At 50.0% G+C, this 18676-nt stretch overlaps 1 protein-coding gene across 1 annotated transcript in view; it reads left to right on the top strand.

Moving 5' to 3' along the window:
• The window catches only part of LTBP2 (latent transforming growth factor beta binding protein 2), a 101497-nt gene that overhangs the window by 41275 nt on the left and 41546 nt on the right, over positions 1–18676 (top strand). The window contains exons 4-8 of the mRNA XM_025444170.3: positions 6815–7005; positions 9118–9288; positions 9802–10008; positions 10787–11064; positions 12108–12210. Coding sequence (XP_025299955.3) covers positions 6815–7005; positions 9118–9288; positions 9802–10008; positions 10787–11064; positions 12108–12210 — 950 coding nt within the window. The remainder of the gene's footprint in view (positions 1–6814; positions 7006–9117; positions 9289–9801; positions 10009–10786; positions 11065–12107; positions 12211–18676) is intronic.

The following is an 18676-nucleotide window of genomic DNA, read 5'->3' as shown; positions in this document are numbered from 1 at the left end:
AACCTTAACTTGAATTTCATATCACTTTCTGATGTCCTGAAATATATTCCTCTTTTGACCTTTTTCAATCATTTAAATATATTTTTAAAAACCATTGTTTGTTCACTGTCCATATAAAGACAGTCAGTGAGCCAGATTTGGGCTATCTTTTCACTTTTCAGTATGTCTTGGAGACCTTTCCCTATAGATGTAGAGGAGCCACATCTTTCTGTTTCAGTGGCATATGACTCCATCCTGTGGATATATCCTAGTTTGTTTAACCAGTCTCCTACGAAGGACACTTAAGTTGTTTCTATTCTTTGCAAAACATTCTGTTATTACAGAATAGTGCAACTATGAATAATCTTGTTCATCCATCATTTTGGACATTAACAAGTGTCTGTAGTCATATTCCCCTCGAGGTGGAGCTGGGACATGGATTCTGATGTGTGTGATTTATTGGGGCATTGCCAAGGGAGGGAGGGAAGCAGAATGCGAAGGTGGAAAAAGCCTAGCAAGGACTGGTCCCAGGGAAATCAAGCCAAGGCATGATGGAGGGTGGACCTTGCAGAGTTTTCCCACCTTGAAGCAAGAGGCAGGGCTTTTGAACTTCCTGTTTAGGCAGTCATTGGTGGTGGGTGGGGCTTGTCAGGTGGTTACCATCCGCCTAGAGCAAGACTCAGAAGAAACCAGTGGAAGGTGCACCAGCTGCTGCAAAGGGGACCTGGGCAGGGTGGCAGCAGTGCCTACATGGCAGGTTTATCTGTGGGATCATCTTGGAGGTGGAACTGCAGGAGCAAAGCATAGATGCACTGCAGTGTGGATAGACCCTCTTCATCGGGTCTATATCAATTTACATTCCTAGCAGCAACATTTGAGAGTGCCTGTTTCAGGACAATCTCACCAAATTAGTCTATTATTAAACGTTTGAATTTTTGCTAATCTAATGGGTTAAAAAGTGCTATCTCAGAGTAGTTTTCATTTGCACATCTCTTAGAATGAGCATATCTTCAGGGTGCCTGTGTGGCTCAGTCAGTTAAGTGTCCAACTCTTGGTTTCGGCTCAAGTCATGATCTCAGGGTCATGAGATTGAGCCGTTTCAGGCTCTGAGCTCAGCAGGGAGTCTAGTTGAGATTCTTTCCCCACTCCCTCCCCCTCTACTCCTCCTTCCATTCACACTTGCACACACACACTCTCTCTCTCTTAAATAAATAAATAAATAAATAAATAAATAAATAAATAAATAAAATCTATTTTAAAAAAAGAATGAGCATATTTTCATGTGTTTAGGAAACAGTTGTATTTTTTCCCATGAACTGTTCATACTTTTGCTGATTTTTCTTTTTAGGGCTACTGGTCAATCTTTTCCATTTCTAGGAGCTCTTTCTATATTGTGGAGATTGGTCCTTTGCTTATGATAGGAGTGGCACATATTTTTCCGTTTGTCATTTGTCTTCTTACTTTGTATAAGGGTTTTGGCCAAGCAGATGTTGTGATCATAGGGCTGTTTGGACAAGTAAGTCATACACTAGTTAAGTTTTAGATGATGCCTGCTACTTGGTAGGCACTGAACGGGTGTTATTTCCTCGTTGCCCCCTCCTCTCTGTTCTATGCTTTATCCAACTGCGCTTGTTATTCTCCCTGCAATAATGGTTCATGCTCCCCTCCTCCACGTATTGCCTAATGTTATTTTTCTTATCTGGAATGTCTTCCTCTTCATTTTGGACTGTGAAAATCCTATCCCTCTCTTAAGCCCCAGCTCAAATGCCGTGGTCTTTCTTACATCTGAATTCCTGTGCCTCTGCTACCCATCACAGTCTGCCTTAGATCCAAGTTATTGGCACACATTTACCAGACTTTTCCTGAACCTCAGTTTCCTTATCTATAAAATGGAGCTGCTAAAGAAAATAGAGATTTCTTTTTATTACAAAATGATATGTGTTTACTGTAAAAAAAAATATTTTACTGAAAAAATTCCAAAAATGTAGAAACAGAGGCAGCCCACGGTTTACAGATCCTTCCAGATCTTTCCTATGCCCATATAAATATCTATAGGGGGAGATAGCAGTTTTTCTTAAGACACAAACCTGGAAGTATACTATCTATATTATTCTGCAACTTCTTTGTATCATTCCATAAAATAATGTGGCTAAGATGATGCATTTAGAGCCTCTGGCTCAGTGCTCAATAGATGGTAGCTCTAATTACTCTATGCACCTTGCAGTGATGTTTTTAAACTTTCTTTCAGCAGCAAAAGCCTTTTCAAACAAAATAGTATTTGGATGCCCAATTTATAAAGTAGATAGAATGGAGCCTCCAGGCTAGGGTGCATTTAGATGAGGTAGAGGGCATGGAGCCCCTCACCAACTTGTCTCCCCAATTGTTTTTGAAAACCTCAGTGTTAATATCTTTTCAGGATGGAAGAATGAACTGAATTGAACTGAGCAGCATCATTGTGGGTATGCGCCGTCTGGGCGGTTTTCACTTGGGCCTGAAGATCCCAGCCAGCAGGGACAGGAAGTGGGTTCTCCCAAATTGGTCAAAAGAGCCCAAAAGTCCTCAGACTAGAGCAGACCTTGGTGGATCATGTAGCTCATTGGCTTCCTCTTGGCTTGGTGCTAGCCTGCCATGAAGTTTTCATTGGTCCATGAAGAAATGAAGAAAATAAAGCCAATATGGTGAGGTTTCCATGAAGTTAAGCTTATTCACATGTTTCTTTTTGGCATTGCAGTGTCTTTTCTTTCATGGAATTATGGTGGTAATAATTGGTAGGTGTGTGTGTGTGTGTGTGTGAATTTCTTACTTCCCTAAACAAAAAACTGGCAACTTTATGTTGTTCCCCTACATTTGATTCAAAATTTCACTGATCCACGAGGTCCTACAGCCTAGAGACAGCTGTTCTTGTCCATGTGGCCGCTTTGCCAGGACTTCCCTGGAAGAATCCCAGAGAGATAGCAAATTCTATTCTTGTGTCAGCAAAGCTCAAGAACTGCTATCCTTTGATGACATTGAAGGAGCTCTTCCAAGGCTGAGTCGAAGGAACCTTTCCTGGGGTGGAGGCAGGGGCTGTGGTCCAAGAAAGTCACCTGATGCCCAGTGAAGCTCTTGGAAGCTTCTGTTGCCTCTGCCCTTGTCCTTAAGGGGGCACTGCTTCTTTAGAACACTCTGACAGAACATGAGAGACTCCTAACTGGGAACCTGAACAAGGGGTGGTGGAAAGGGAGGTGGGCTTGGGGGGGGGTGACTAGGTGATGGGCACTGAGGGGGGCACTTGATGGGATGAGCACTGGGTGTTATGCTATATGTTGGCAAATCGAACTCCAATAAAAAAAATATACAAAAAAAAAAAAAAAGAAAGAAAAGAAATAGCCACAATATAGCCTTGAACTGAAAGAAAGAAAGAAAGAAAGAAAGAAGAAAGAAAGAAAGAAAGAAAGAAAGAAAGAAAGAAAGAAAAGACCACCACTCTGGGCCCAACATGGTGCCACACCCTTCTCAATGTCCCACGACCTGAGACGAGAATGGGACATGCAACTGGGCTTTTGCTAAAGGCTTGTGAATCACTTAAGAGAAGCTACCGCAAAGCCAGATGACTGGGCTTACAGACGCTGCAGCTCACAGTCTGCACCTCGTCCCACCAGCCTACCACCTTCTATGTGCTGATGGCACAGGCAACCTGCTGGAAACCACCAGGGGCCCCACAGTGCTCCTCACATTGTGGGCCTCCCTGTCCACCTCTAAGGACCAAGCTGGGGCTTCTGAAGGGAGATGGCGGTTTCCTTATAGCAGTAATTTTGGTGGAAGAGTAGAACCTATCAAAGAACTGGGGGCTTCCTCCTTTACACTGCTGTGAGTCTATCAGGCAAGTCAGACTTTTGATTTCTGTCATTTAATCCCAAAGCCCCATCCCAGCAGTAGATGATAGTGGGTTGGGTTCAGGAGGCCCCAGGTGTTAAAAATGCGTGGACGTCAGATTGAACACATGGTCTTTCATATGGAGGGATGCTTGGACAGTATAACATAGCATTTTGGAGAGTCTTTCATTCCCCTTGGATAAAGAAGAATTTTCTGTGGCATGCCTGAGTTGTATCTAGCGCTTCTTTTGCTGTCATTCATGTGATTTTAAAATTCTGGCATAATTTTCAACCTAGGACCATTTACTTATATTTGCAGAGAAATCACATGACCTCATTGTTTCTCTTAGTCTTCACTCTGGCCCCGTGATGTGGTGTCACTATTCCCGCTTTACTAATGAGGGACCCGAGGCTCGGAGGAGCTCTGTAACTTGCTCAGGCCATTCTGCTAGAAGACTAAGAAATGACGTTTGCCTCCCCTAATCCTGTTCTCTCCCCTCAGTACAGCTCGGTCCTACGTACAACTAGGGAATGTGGGAGTTTCTTTGTTGGTGGTCGTTTTTGTCTTCTCTGCAACACTAACTACTGGCCTTGGGATTTGAACTCAGGAATCTTGCAGCCACTAGCATTGAGTTCCATTAGAGAAACAAGTGATAGGAATGATAGCAACAACAAAAAACTACCAAGAAAGAACTCTTTGAGTTTCCATCTTGACCAGATTGGGGAACTCTTCGTTGGTCAAGTTCAAAAACGTGCAGAACAAGGCAGAGCATGAGCCACTTCCTTCATCTTTGTGGTTTGACACTAAGCTGAGCCGTGGGACCAACATGGTGCCATCAGGAGACTCCCACCAATCCACCAGCTCACTTTCTCTCTCTCTCTCTCTCTCTCTCTCTCTCTCTCTCTCTCTCGGGCACACTCTGGGAAGCTCTTGAAAGGATTGTGTTTTCTGCTGCAGGTGGTTGTGCCGATCTTCTCCTGGGAATGAGGAGCAGGTGCCTGAGCTCCTGAGCTCCTGAGCTCCTGAGCTCCTGATTCTGGCCCATTACAGCTCCTAGAACTTCCCGAATGGCTAATAGAACCACTCTCCCACTCTAGACCCCAAACTTGGGAAGTAGGGTGAGGCGTGGTGGGGGCCTGTCAGGTTAAGGATTTGCTGCCGGTGGCCCTGGAAGGAGGAGCAGCATTAAACGCTATAGGAGCCAAGCTCTGAGCAAGGGGGCCTGGGGGAGGGCTAAACATTGCCTTGGAAGTACTGGGGTCCCAGCCTCTGACATCTCTCCTGATTTGGCTCCTGCCAGGAAAGGGTAAGAGGAAGCCTGCTTCTTGGTCAAGGCACCCGGGGTCAACAGAACTGGAGTAGACACAGAAGGAGAGGGTCCCACACCTTATCCCACTTGGGCAAGGAATCCAGTGGAGAGGTGAGGGTTGGGATCTACTGGGGTAAGGAGCGTCCTCCAGGCCTGAGCAGATGCTCCCGGGCTGAGCTGGTCTGTTGGGTGGCCCAGGAGTCAGGATGCTCTGGGTTGGAATTCCTGGGCCCTGATTTACTAGTAGTCTAACCTCAGACCAGGAATTGCGCCTTCAGCTTCAGTGTCCACAGTGTGCTCACACTTGCCACAGTTCAGATACTATCATATACTGTGGTTCGTGTACACAGCGAAGTGACATGATATTTATGGTGGAGGCCACCTTGTAGAATGGCCTAATAATAAACACATGAATTACATGTTCAAATTTGTGAGGCAGCTTAATAGTTAAGATCTCAAAGGACATAAGCAGAAAGTTTCCAACTCAGAAACAATAAAGGAGGGGGATAAAAAGCAACAGTGAAGTACCATTTTATATTTGTTCAATTAGGAAAGTAGAAAAAATTAATAACACATTAGGATGTTGAGGTTGTGCTCTGAGTGGTACATTTATATATTTTGATACTTTCAAAAGGCAATGCACCTGTGTGTACCCAGAGCCATAAACATTTATAACCTTTTTTAAATACTCTTCAATATGGTCCCTCTAGTCCATAGAATTAATCCTAAAAAATAATCCTTTTTAAATGTCTATTGTAAGTGTTTTTCAAACATACAGAAAATAGAATAGTATAATGAATCCCCTTTACTAAAGGAGTATTTTAACAGAAGTTAAACAAGTATGTCCACAGTGATAAATTAAAAACCATCTATGCAACGGAAAATGTCTGAATGAATTGTGATTTGTCTTCAGATGGACTATCGTGTAGTAATTGAGATGATAAATATGAAAACTGAAATTGTATAAAGTATGATCTAATGTTTAGTGAAAAATTCAAATTTAAGTTGTGCCTACAGGTAATGACAATAGGGTAAGAACATTTATTTGAGCAAAAAGGTATTTGCTGTGTGGGGGTAGGGGGATGATGAATTAGGTTTTTATTCTCCTTGAATATTGTTATATATTTTTACAATGAAAAGAAATGAGAGAGATAGTCTAGTCTCCACCCCCAAAATCAATCAATGAATAAGCATTTGTTAGGCATCTATTCCACAGGTAATTTGTGTTAAGAGTTGAATTAAGAAGTGGCAGGGGATAGATTTGGGGGCAGGACTTGATTTGGGGGCAGAAGTTGGTCCCTAAGAGTCTCAAAGACTCTCAGAATGTCAGAGCTATATGGGACCAGTCTAATACCTTCATTTTATAGTTGAGGGCCCTGAGGCCCAGAGAGGCTGTGATTTGCCCAGAATAACTCAGCAAAAGTCTGGCTAGTCCACATAGGGGTAGGCACTCTCACAGAGCTAACTGGCGGGCCTTACCTCAATCCCCCTATCTCAGGGCACCTCCACATCCCTGAGTCACTCACTGCCCGTGGGTGGAAAGAAGGCAGCCAAACAGAGGACACTTTTCTAGTGCAGAAGCAGGGGGGAGGGGGTGGGCCGAGTGGGGACAGAGGGCACAGGGATGTTGCTCCTAGGTGGTAACCCCCTGTTTTATGATGATCTCCACAGGACCCTGAGTGGGCTCAGCCAGACCCAGCCCTCCCAGCAGCACATGGGGCTGTCCCGGACCGTCCGGCTTTACCCAACCACCGCAGCCAATGGTCAGCTCACCTCCAATGCCCTGCCCGCAGGGCCAGGCCTTGAGCGGAGAGATGGCGCCCAGCAGGCAGCATATCTGGACCACCCGTCACCCCCCTGGGGTAAGGATGCCCTGTCTCAGGGTCCTAGGAGAGCAGGGCATCTAAATCTCTGACCTTCTCATCCTCACCTTTGCTTCCCCTCCTCCATCACCAATGGGCTGAGGTTCAGCTGTCCCTCAACCTCTCAGCCAATCAACCAACAGTTGCCAAGGGCTTGCTTTGTGCCAGGCTCCAAGGGTCCAAAACCAGCTGATCGGGGACTTTGCCCTGTTACATATCCTGCCTTTGCTTCCTTGTATCCAGCTGCGAAACTCACCTCCCTGGCCCTGGTCCTTCTACCTCTTCCTTCTTGCAAACCGCAACCTTCCTGGACCAACCTGACCAGATCCTCCCCTGGCAGCCACAGCAGGGCCTCTGCTTTCTAGAGGAGACAATTGAGCATCCCTGTGGGTTCACACTTTGGCACATTCTGGTCATTGCCCAACAGTCCTTTCCTCTGTGCCTGCTCTCTCTCAATCTCTTTCTCTCCCAGTATCTCTCTGTCTGTCTTTCTCTCTCATCCCTCAGAGCAGTTACTCCAAGCTGCCCCTACTTGCCCATGTCCCATCCCATGAGCACATGGATAGGCCACCTGCCACCCCTTGGAGAGCTCCTCGCCTTCCTACCCATCTGCCCCACTGTGCTCACCACTTCCTTACCTAAACCCAAGCCTGAGCTCACTGCCTTTCCTTTTTCCCATGTTAAAAGTTAAGGTAACATTCACATAAAATTGACCATTTTAAAGTGTACACACCAGTGGTTTTTAGTGTATTCACAATTTTTTGCAACCGCCAGCACTATCTAATTCCAGAACATGGTCATTGCTCCACAAAGAAAGCCCCTGCCCATGAAGCCCCTCTCTCCCTCTCCCAGGCTCCAGGCCCCACTAGTCTACTTTGTCTCCGTAGATTTGCTTATCTTGGACATGTTATAAACAGAACTCCACAGAATGTGGCCTTTTGTGTCTGGTATAACTTAGTATGATGTTTTCAAGGTTTATCCCTGTCAGTACTCATTCCTTTTTACGGTTCATGACCTCCTTTCTTGCCATCTTGAAAAGGGGATATCCCCCTTCTTGATTTCTCTAGAATGCTAGACCATCCCTTGTCTTCTCCGCACTCTCTCCCTTCTCCCTCTTCAGCCTGCCCCCTCTCCTGGCCCCTTCCCATCGGCAGATCCACGTAGTGACAGTGCCCATTCTCACACACATGTTTGCACACGCATACACCCCCACAGAGTTATTTTTTCACTCCCCTTGGGCTTCCATCTCTCTGCCCTTCACAGGACAGCTTCTTGAACACGCGGTCTACGCAGACTTTTTATACTTCCCTCCTCAAGCCCTCTCCCTCTGCCTTCCCTCCCTGGGCTCCCCATGCTGAATGAATACCCCCCACCTTTGAATTTCCACTGCCACTACCTGTGTTACATAACCAGCTTGCGTGATCACCCTGCCTCCCCTTCCACCTGGACACTCCAGCTGAGAAGGCACCTCTTTGATCTCTTACTGAAAATTTTCAAAGGTCACCACTACCCATCAAATATAGTGCCCACCCTTGCTCTGGCAGCCAGGGCACTCTGCAACCTGACTCTAGTGATTCTCAAAGACTCTATCTTCCTCTGCTTCTCTTAGAAAACCCCCCACTGGCAAATCAAGCTACAGTCAATTCTCTGCCCATGGGTTCAAAGCCCAGCTGCGGCACTTGCTAGCTGTGTGACTTGGAGCAACCTAACCTTGTCTGGGCCTCAGTTTCCTTAACTGTAAAATAGAAACATCAGCTTGGTTATAGGACCAATGTCAGTATTCAGCTATTGTAACCCTCAAAAATGCCAAGGATCTAATGGTTAAACCTAAAAGAGTATTCACTCAAGAAGATAAAAGGTTAATGTACATAAAGCATGGGCTTAGTGGTTGGCACACTGGCATTTCTCAATAAATGTTGGACTGTGAGATTCTCAAAGGTATTACCCTGCCCCCACTATGCCCCCACTATGGGACCTTGCTTCTAGTAGGTACTTAGCAAATGCCCTTGGGATGGATTCACCCCTGACCCCAGGGGCCTTTCTAACCAGCCTCTGGAGGTCACAGCTGTGCCTCTCAGCCCTGCCCCCTGGACCCAAGCCCTCTCTCTGCAGGGCTGAACCTCACTGAGAAAATCAAGAAGATCAAGATCGTCTTTACTCCCACCATCTGCAAGCAGACTTGTGCCCATGGGCACTGTTCCAACAGCTGTGAGCGCGGTGACACCACCACCCTGTATAGCCAGGGCGGTCATGGGCATGACCCCAAGTCTGGCTTCCGCATCTGTGAGTCCCTTCCCCCGACTCAGGTGGTTCCCAGGTCCTGGGGGTTGGGGGGCAGAGGGACAGGCCTGCCTTGGGCAGGAGCCCAGACCTTCTGCGGAAGGAAGCCTCCTGCTCTCAGAATGTGGCTTCTGTGAGTGGCCCCCAGTGCCACAGAACGCTGGACCCTCACCCAGCGCAGTTACAGCCTAGCCGTGTGACTCAAGGCAAGCCCCAGAACCTGCCTGAGGGCCTGTCTCCCCCCCAGAGAAGTGAGGGCATTAGTAGTGCCACTGGCCTCCTGTCCCTCCCAGTTACTGTGGGGTCCAGGGCCCTGGCATGAAAGGGCTCTTTAGAAAGGCAAGAGCTGGCTCTCATCCGCCCTTCCTCACTCCCAGCCTCCTGGAAAGCCCCTGCCTCTCAGGGTGTGCTGGGCTCCCCCAGCCATCCAGATTTGAGCCCCCGCTCCCCTGCTTCCCTGGCCCCACCGGCCACCGTGTTCTCCGACCACCGGTCACCTCGAGGCCCGTGTCCCAGATTTCTGCCAGATACCCTGCCTGAACGGAGGCCGCTGCATCGGCCGGGACGAGTGCTGGTGCCCCGCCAACTCCACCGGCAAGTTCTGCCACCTGCCCTCCCCGAAGCTGGACGCAGGGCCGCGGGAGCGGGGCTCCCGGCTCGGGGCCCTGCTGGAAGGCCCCTTGCGGCAGTCCACCTTCACACTGCCCCTCTCCAACCAGCTGGGTGAGTGTGGGGCTGCGGGGTGCGCTGGGGAGCGGGCGTGGGGGTGCTGGCATGGTGGTGGAGGGCACGCCGGCTGCCTCCAGTCCGCACTCCCTCCTTCTCTGCTCCCAGGACTCAATTTAGTTCATTTCCTAAACTTCTCTTTGCCTTTCCTCTGAACTCGTCAATTTTTTTTTCCCTTGCCCCCTACTGGGTGCTACGGATGAGACCAGACAGTGTCAAGGCAGGGTCCTGCCTTCAGGGAACCCTCTGTCCTGGACAGGAGAGCGAGGCAGGGTAGGAAGGACAGCATCACCCTATAAAACATGTCATTTCCCCTGCCTTCTGCTCTCAGGTACCAAGTAAAGGTACCAAAAATACAGACTTCTAGAGGAGGTCAGGGGGTGGAGAGCCCCCCGATTGTGCTCAGGAAGGCTAGATGGAGGAGGGGGGGCTTCAGCTGGCCTTAAAGGGTTGATAGCCTTTGACTAAGCAGAGAGGGTGGGAGGTGGGGCCCTGCAGGGTCTGTTGGGCTGGATTTCAGGGGTTGTACAGGATCGTGGGGGCAGGTAGAAAAACCAAGAAGGTGGTTTGGAGGTTGAGAGGTCCTTCCTCAGAAGGTGCAGAGTGAAGGAGTTTGTGCTCCATCCTGTCCTCACTGGGGAATTGTGCTGGGGTTTGAGCAGAGAGTGGAGAAATGGAAGGAAGTTTCTGGGGAGACATGCAGCCAGTGGCCTGCCTGGCCCAGGGCTGGTGCTGGGGCTCTGTGGCCCGGCTCTGACCCAGCCCCTGTGCCCAGCTTCCGTGAACCCCTCCTTGGTGAAAGTGCATATCAACCACCCGCCGGAGGCCTCTGTGCAGGTCCACCAGGTGGCACGGGTGCGGGGCGAGGCCCCAGAGGAGAACAGCGTGGAGACCAGACCCTCACCCCGGCTCCCTGCCAGCCCCCGCCACAGCCCTTGGGACGGCAACAGCATCCCCGCGCGGTCTGGAGAGGCCCCTCAGCCGCCACCCCCTGCAGCACCCAGGCCCCCTGGACGGCTGGGCCGGTGTTATCTGAGCTCCGTGAATGGACAGGTGAGAGCGCATCCCCTGCCGTGGCCCTACAGACTTCCAGAATAGTGCCTGCCCCTCACTCTGCCCCTTCTCCTTCTCTCTCTGCTCCTCATCCTTATGGAATAAATGTCTGCAGCATCTTCCATTCGCCATATGGGAAAACTCAGGATATAACATTGCCTGAGCAAGGAGAGGGCTCCTCCCTACCTTGGCTCTGCTGGGTACTTGTCATTACCAGGCATTCCAAAGAGAACCCAAAAGAGCCCGCCTCTGGAAGGGCACCAGCATCCTCTGGTCCCAGTAAACCCTGGCCCATCCTGGAGCTGAGCCTGGGACTCCCTATGCATGGACAGTAGGGCTGTTAAAAAGAGTATGGTATTGAGTTGAGATTGGGGTCACAGAGATGTGGAATTGGAAAAGGCAGATTAAACCCTAAAGCCTTGGGGCTAAAAGATGAGAGAGCCTCCATCCCCCCTGGAGGCATCCATAATCAGTGATGGGAAATCAAGAGAGTTTTTCTGAGTCTAGGCACCTAAATATATGGGCTAAGCCAGACCCAGGATGGTTTCTGCTGGGGTTGCATTTTGTTGTTTCCAGAAACCCCTCCTGACTTTAGGGAGCTGGAGGATGTAGGGAGTAGCCAAGGGATAGGGTCTCTGAGTCTCCAGATCCTCCTTGGCCTTTCAGCTTGTAGTATCCCTGAGCCTAGGCCCTGTTCATGGGGAAGGCTTGAATCATGGGTGAGTTCCTTGGACTCTGATGGAGGAAAGCCCATCCTTTGGGACCCTCTGTGGGCTGGGGACATGGAAGGGGACAGTTTGCAGACCTGCACAGAACAGATCTTATCTGGACGTCCCCAGGCCCCAAATATAGGGTTTGGTAGAATGGAGTGTAAGTTTCTCTGCTTCCTTCCAGGACATCACCTGACTCTCTTCTCGCCTCCCTTGGGTGAGGCATCCCTGTAGCAGGACATTGGGGTTGAGCTCTTGCCTCAGGCTTTCCTGAGACATCTCTGTGCATGGCAGGGAAGAGGGTATGATTGGTGTCCATGGCCTCTTTTCCAGTGTGCCAACCCCTTGCTGGAACTGACTGCCCAAGAGGATTGCTGTGGCAGTGTGGGAGCCTTCTGGGGAGTGACCTCATGTACCCCATGCCCACCCAGACCAGGTGAGTGCTAGGTGCCAGGGTGTAGGGTTATGAATGAAGCTTTCCCAAGGCTTGGCCTCCACTTCATCTCCCACCAGGGTCTCAGACACCAGGCAGGTAGAATGGGCTGATAAACTGGACAGGCTTTCCAGATCTGCTTTTGAGGGTGCTTCTGGCTGGTGGCTAAGGCTCTGGACAGCTCATAAGGCTCGAGCCCAGAGGCAGCCTGGACTCTCTGCTCTATCTGATTGCCTGGGAGGGGCTCCTTCTTCTTGCCAGTTGTTCTTGCCCAGATTGTAGGGATCCCATCTCATGCAGGGCCCTCTTCTGCCCCTCAGCCCCCTGCCCAGGCATCAGAGGCTCAATGATCTTGATTCAGAGACTGAGCATTTCCCTCATTGTCTCTCTGGAGGGGCCTCCATGCCTCTTCTTCACCTCCTCACCTCCTGTTTCCTAACCCAATTGGGTGTCTGTCCCAGAATGTCCTTGACCTTGGGATATGGGAAACCCTCTTTTGGATGGTAGGAAAAACCTAATGTGTATTCATTCATTTTTTCACTCATTCCTTCATTTGTTCAACAAAAACTTACCAGGTGCCTTGTATGTGCCAAGCACTGAGGATTTGGGAGTCAGCAAAATGCCCATTCATGCTGCTCTCCTAGGGTATCGATCTTACAGTTGGGAGGTGGGTGATGAGATGCCTGTGCCTGATATTGCTTCTGCCCACCCCGCCTGTCTTTTCCCTCTGGGCTCTACTCCTAGGGCCTGGGTCCAGGCCTGGCATGTATTTCTTTTGCCTGTTAACAGTCAACTTGGTGAGTTGGCTTTGTAGGGGGCTGGCCTGGAGCCCAAAGGTGGGAGGGACAGGGCTGCTCCTAGCTTCAGACTTGGTTGTGGAGCAGTGACCATATTTTCCAAATTAAAAATAAGTTTGGACGATTTTGCAGTGTGATGGAGCTTTTGGTGAAGTAGCAGAGGGTAGCATTAAGCTTCCGGGCTTGAGCATCCAACACATAGCAGGTACCAGCCCAAGCTCTGCTGGCTCACCTCCTTCTCTGCGCCATCTCCAATCTGCAGGATGGAGACGGTAATGGTGCCAGCAGGGCTGCTATGGAAGGTAGATGAGGCATGCTTAGCATTAGGTCAGCAAACAGTAACTGCTATTATTATTGCTACAAAATATCCCTCCACAAAGGGAAAAGGGAATGGACCCACTGCCCCACGAAGAAGAGGGTCTTGAGCTGCTCAGTGTCTCCCCCTGCAGGCCAGAGATGGTCTCACCACTTTTCTTCTTCCCCTGTATCCCCTCCTCCTTCCTGGTTAGGCTCACCCTGGAGACTTCCACTTCCCACATTCCATTCAGTCAGTGGATTTTACATTAATGGGACTTTACATTAATTAATTACATTTGGAGCTCCTAGTGTGCAGGCCCTGGCAAGACAGTGGAGACTGAGGTAGAAGCAGTGCCTCCTTTCTCCAAGCTTATGGTCTGGAGTATGAGGGGAGAGGCATATACAGATAGCACTAACTAGACAAATGCCAAATGCTGTGGGAACACGGCAGAACCGGGACCACAGATAGGTCCTATAGCACCTTTGTACAAATTAGAGAAAGGTGCCACTTCCATTTGTTCAAAATAGCCTTTACAAATATAAATGCCAGCGATTCTCTTAGGTGTGGTGCTTTTGTGCAGTGGACAACCTGCACATCTGTTCACTGTGGGGTAGGGGATCCCAGCTCAAATTTGCATATCAGAGAAAGTTTCATACAGGAGGTGACATCCAGGATGAGATCTGAAGAATTATTAGAGTCAGCGAAAGAGAGGGGGAAGAGCTTAACAACCCAAGGAAATTGCATATGCAGGTGAGATCAAGAGAATGAGAAACTTTTCCTGGAGCACAGCACACCCAAGGCTGTGCCCTCACCTCCTCCTTGTCCCAGTTAGCGCCTCCTACCCTGCCCCCCCCCCCACTGTGTTGCGCACATCTCAGCAAGCTGGGCACCAGTGTACAAACCCTGGAATGTCAAGCATTCCAGCACACTGAGCAAGAAATAACAAAGACCAGGGAACGTAAACACTTAAAATCCATTAAAGTGCAGCTAGGCATTGTATAGAGAAGGGGCAAGACGCTGAGGAACCTTGTTTGTGTTGACAAAGTGCCAGACACCTAGCTCCACACCTGAGCCTAGGGCTGGGGGTGGGGGAAGTTTCTCTAAGTAGACACGACAAGCAAGCTACCATGCAAGAGTCCAGGGAAGAAAAGTGGAGCTGCTGGGGTGGGTTTGGGAATAGTTGGCAAGACAGACAGGACTCCTGGGTTCTAGAACATTCCCAGGCCTGGTGGCCTTGCCCCTCTGAGCCTCTCTGTCTCCTTTGATGAAATAAAGCTGTATCCTTCAGGGAAGGGCTTTGTCATCCCCAGTGACTTCATCTAGCAGAATCAGGGGGTGACGGGAGTGAGAAAGCCAGCAGCTATGTGACCTCGTGGCTTCCCCCAAATCACCTTTTGGCTTCTGAGGCTCCATGCTGGACTGTCAAAGAAGGCCCCTGCAGAATGATGCTATTTCTGATGAGGAAAGGGACTGTGTTGAAGTCTCATTTACACAGCACAGATAAATCCCTTTTCTTCTGGAAAAATTCTCCAGGGCTCTCTTTCTCAGAGAGATGGCTCAGGGAGTCAGTTTAGGTCAGCCCATGGTCTCCACCCTTCTCCCTTCTGTCTGAGTGACAGATGCAGCTGACCTTCCAGGACTCAAGCCTGAGCCACATCTTCCTGAGCCTGGGGAGTTTTCAGAGCTTCTGCAGGTCCCCTTGCCAGGGTCCAAAGAGCACACAACTCTCAAAAGCCACTCTGATTGAGGCCACATTTTTTAGTTTTTGTCTGAGAGAGACAGACATCTGTGTTGACTGGAAAGTTGGCCGCTGCCCCATCTGGCTTGGCACTGGCTGTGTCAACCCCCAGGCCCCTTTGCTGGGGCAGGCAGTGCTGGCATCCTGCTCACAGCCCGCACTGGTGGGCTCCAGCTGTTTGCCACGAGATCGGCTATCCGTCTGCCTGGCATGCGCTGAGTTCACCTCAAAACCCAGGCCCCTCCCCATATCTCCAGGGACTGCTGATTCCCTTGCTCTACCCCTTCAAGGAGTTCTGCATCTTTCCTTCTTAAAAACAATAATAGCCACCAGTTGCTGAACATTTACACCATGCTGGGCTCTTCGCCCGCCTGATCCCTTTAAATTGATGCAACCACGTGCAAGCTAAGGATCTTTATCCCCACTTGACAAATGTGGACAATGAAGCTCAGAGAAGGCTGAGCAACTTGACCAAGGTCACACAGCTGGACGGGAGAGCCAGGCTTCAAGCCACAGTATATCTGATTCTCAGCTGATCAGGATCTCCCCAAATCATTCTGGGGAGACTTGCGCCCGCATGAAGACAACAAAAACCAGGACACAGACTCAGAGTGCACAGCCAGGAGGGGGCTGCCCAGGGTCGTGTTTCATGAGTTATGTGCACACGAAGGGCAACATCCCTCGAGAAGACTGGGACTGGCCAGACAGGCAGGGCAGCAGCCTGCAGCTCAGGCCTGTGAGTCCACGGAGATGTGCCAGTAGAATTGTCCCAGAGAGAAGCCGGTAGGCTTGTCCCATGTGGTTCTGGAGAGCTAAAGCCGATGCGTGGATGCTTCTGGTGAGCAGAGCTCAATCTGCAACTGAGCACAAGCTTTAACAGCTTATTAAAAACTGCAGCCTATCAAAACCCAGTGATATAACAGGGTCCTAAGTACTTCGCTCCCCACCACCGAGAGGATGCCTACTAAGAGCAGGTTCGTAGGAGCTGGGAAAGGAAATTGATTTTTGAGGGAATGGAGGCTCATATGTATGTGTCTGAAAATGTATTTGAAACCCTGCATAGAAAGAACGCTATGGTTTGCCTTGGTTTGGTCAGGGCCCTTGCCACGGTACCATTTCAGGTGAGACCACCCCCCTGGAGAGGGTGGGGTAGGTGAGGGGATGCAGGCAGTTGGCAGGATTTGGAGCAGGGAGCACCAGGGCAAGTCACAGCAGCAGCGCTGCTATCGTCACCATCACTGTTAGCAGCCGTGTCTTCAGAGAGCTCACTAAGTGCCAGGCACCATGCTAAGTGCTTCCTCATTCCACCGCATCCTGACCATGTCTCTGAGAGTTGGGTGTGACCGGCTTCATTTTACAGATGAGGAAATTGCATCTATGTGACCAGAGACCCCTGCCTCTAACCAGCCTGTGATCTACCTCCTAGGCTGCTTCTTGTGTACTTGGCTTGGGGAATTTCCTCAACCAGAGGACCCTGGCTTAGGGAACAGCTGTGTTGGGGTGGGGCTCCTGTTCTCTGGGACTCTGGGTGAGACGCCCAGTCTCCTGCCCTAAAGAAATGGGATTTTTCAGAATTCTAGTTGTTGGGCTGGAAAAAAAAAAGCAGTGTGTCTTTGGCTCAGGGATGTCCTGAGAGCTTCTTCCAAGGGACTCGAGGCCTCCTGGGAATTGTGCCTCAGCTCATTTTAGCGCCCTCCTTATCCCAGGGCGAGTGTCACCAACACGTGGCATCTCCGGCCTGGAGAGGTCGGGGAAGGGCTAGGGAGGGGTTGGGTGGAGTGGCACCTCTCTGAACCAGGGTCTGAGCCTCTCCACCTCACTGCTTCTGGTGCCCAAGATACCTACTTTGGCTTTAGTACTGCCCAAGGAAGCAGTCAGAGCCCATCTTTTGGTGGGATTTCCACAATTCTTGGGGTAGGGGGATCCATTAGAACTTCCCCAAACTGGAATATCTGGAATAATGAACCTTATGATAATCACCAATATGTGACAAGGATCAGGCTCAGAGTTTTGCATGCTCGTTTACTCTTCACAAGAGCCCCAAAGAAGGAATTGTCACCCACATTTTACTGATAAGAAAACTCAGAGGGGTTGAGTAACTTGCCCAAGTGTCTCCAGCCAGTGCGGGGCAGCAGCCAGCTTGCTATCCTTGAAACTGTGTTGCTGGAAGGAAGGAGAAAAGGAGGAAGGAAAGAAGGTAGAAAAGAAGGAGGAAGGAAGGAAGGAGGAAAGGAGGAAGGAAGGGAGGGAAGGAGAGAAGGAAGGAAGAGGGAGGAGCTAAGTCTCGAGTGCATCTACAAGGACTGTGCCAGGCACGGTGCTAGCTTCAATCTGACATTGACTGTTTCTCAGTAAAGTGGACCTTCCCAGCCCATGGAACTGAGTTTCTGTCCCCACTTCTACCGATGAAAAATTAAGACTGACAGAGGTTAAGAAATGTGCTTCGGGTCACACCGCTAGTCAGAGTAGAGCCAGGAATTCAATGTGGCTCTGGCTGCCCCAGAACCCACACTTCTTCCACTGCTCTGGGGGACTGGAAGTTTCTTTCCAGCTCTACCCACCCGAGGTTTGCACATCAAGGACTCAGCTCCAGTCGGCTCACATGCCCCGGTGCGTCGAGCCCAGCCTCATCCGGGGTGTGTATATGTGTCTGTCTGTCCTCTGGCAGAGCAATGTGTGGCAGGGTACCCTCCAGAACTCCCTGCTGTGGCCAGCTGTCATCACAGGCTGAGATCAGCGTGGCTTGTAAACAGCCCCGTGGCCAGACATATGTCTCCACCATCTCCTCCCTGAGCTCTGTCGTAGAGTCAGGGCCAAAACTGTCTCCAGCGATTAGTCTGTCCTGGTTGAGGCCTCCTTGGGAGTCCCAGCAGCCAAGGGGGAGAGTGAGCAAGGCAGGGGCCCCTCTCCTTCCTTCCCTGGGGTGGGAGCTGGCCCAGGTACAGCAGTGAGTAGACAGGGCTGAGGTCAGGGGCCAGGAGACCCAAGGTTCTGGCCCACATGACCACAATCCATAACAGGAAAGGTCTGCCTTATGGGCTTCACGGGCATTCTGTGATGCTCAGACTCCTTGGAGTTAGGGTTGGTCCCCGCTGACCCCTCCACAGCTGCTTGGGCTTTCTCAGGCCTAAGGGGCCCAACTGCAAGGTCACTGGCAGCTCTCCATGTGTCTTTTTGAAGCACCTACTGGAAACACTGCTTAGCCACTCTCTTTCCAGATCCACTTCTCTCTGCTTTCTGACCCCTGTGTTCTCCTTGTGTTGGCTGAGGAGCCGTGGGGGGTTGTGCAGGTCCTGCTGCATTGCCTTTATTCATTCTGCTTGGCACTTTGGTGGTAGACCTTCTGGAACATTTACCCAACATCTGATTAGTCCTCTGGCCATCTGTGACCATCAGTCCTCTAGTCCATTTTCTGACCTCCTCCTGGGCATCTCTGCCTTTATTTTTCCCATTTGCCCTCCTGATCCTGTGTTTAAAAAAGGGGGAGAAGAGAGGTTCCCAAGAAGGGTAATATACTTCCTAATGGGCACACGTCTCCCTGTAGCCTACAGACCTTAGGATCCCTGCCTAGACAATTCCTGAGGCTTGGCATGAGTTCATTCATTTATTTACTCAGAGGCAGTAGAGAGGAATTGT

The sequence above is a fragment of the Canis lupus genome, chromosome 8 (genome assembly GCF_003254725.2).
Source record: "Canis lupus dingo isolate Sandy chromosome 8, ASM325472v2, whole genome shotgun sequence".
Lineage (NCBI taxonomy): Eukaryota > Metazoa > Chordata > Mammalia > Carnivora > Canidae > Canis > Canis lupus.
The sequence above is the reverse complement of the archived record's forward strand: the minus strand, read 5'-3'. Positions and strand labels throughout refer to the sequence as shown.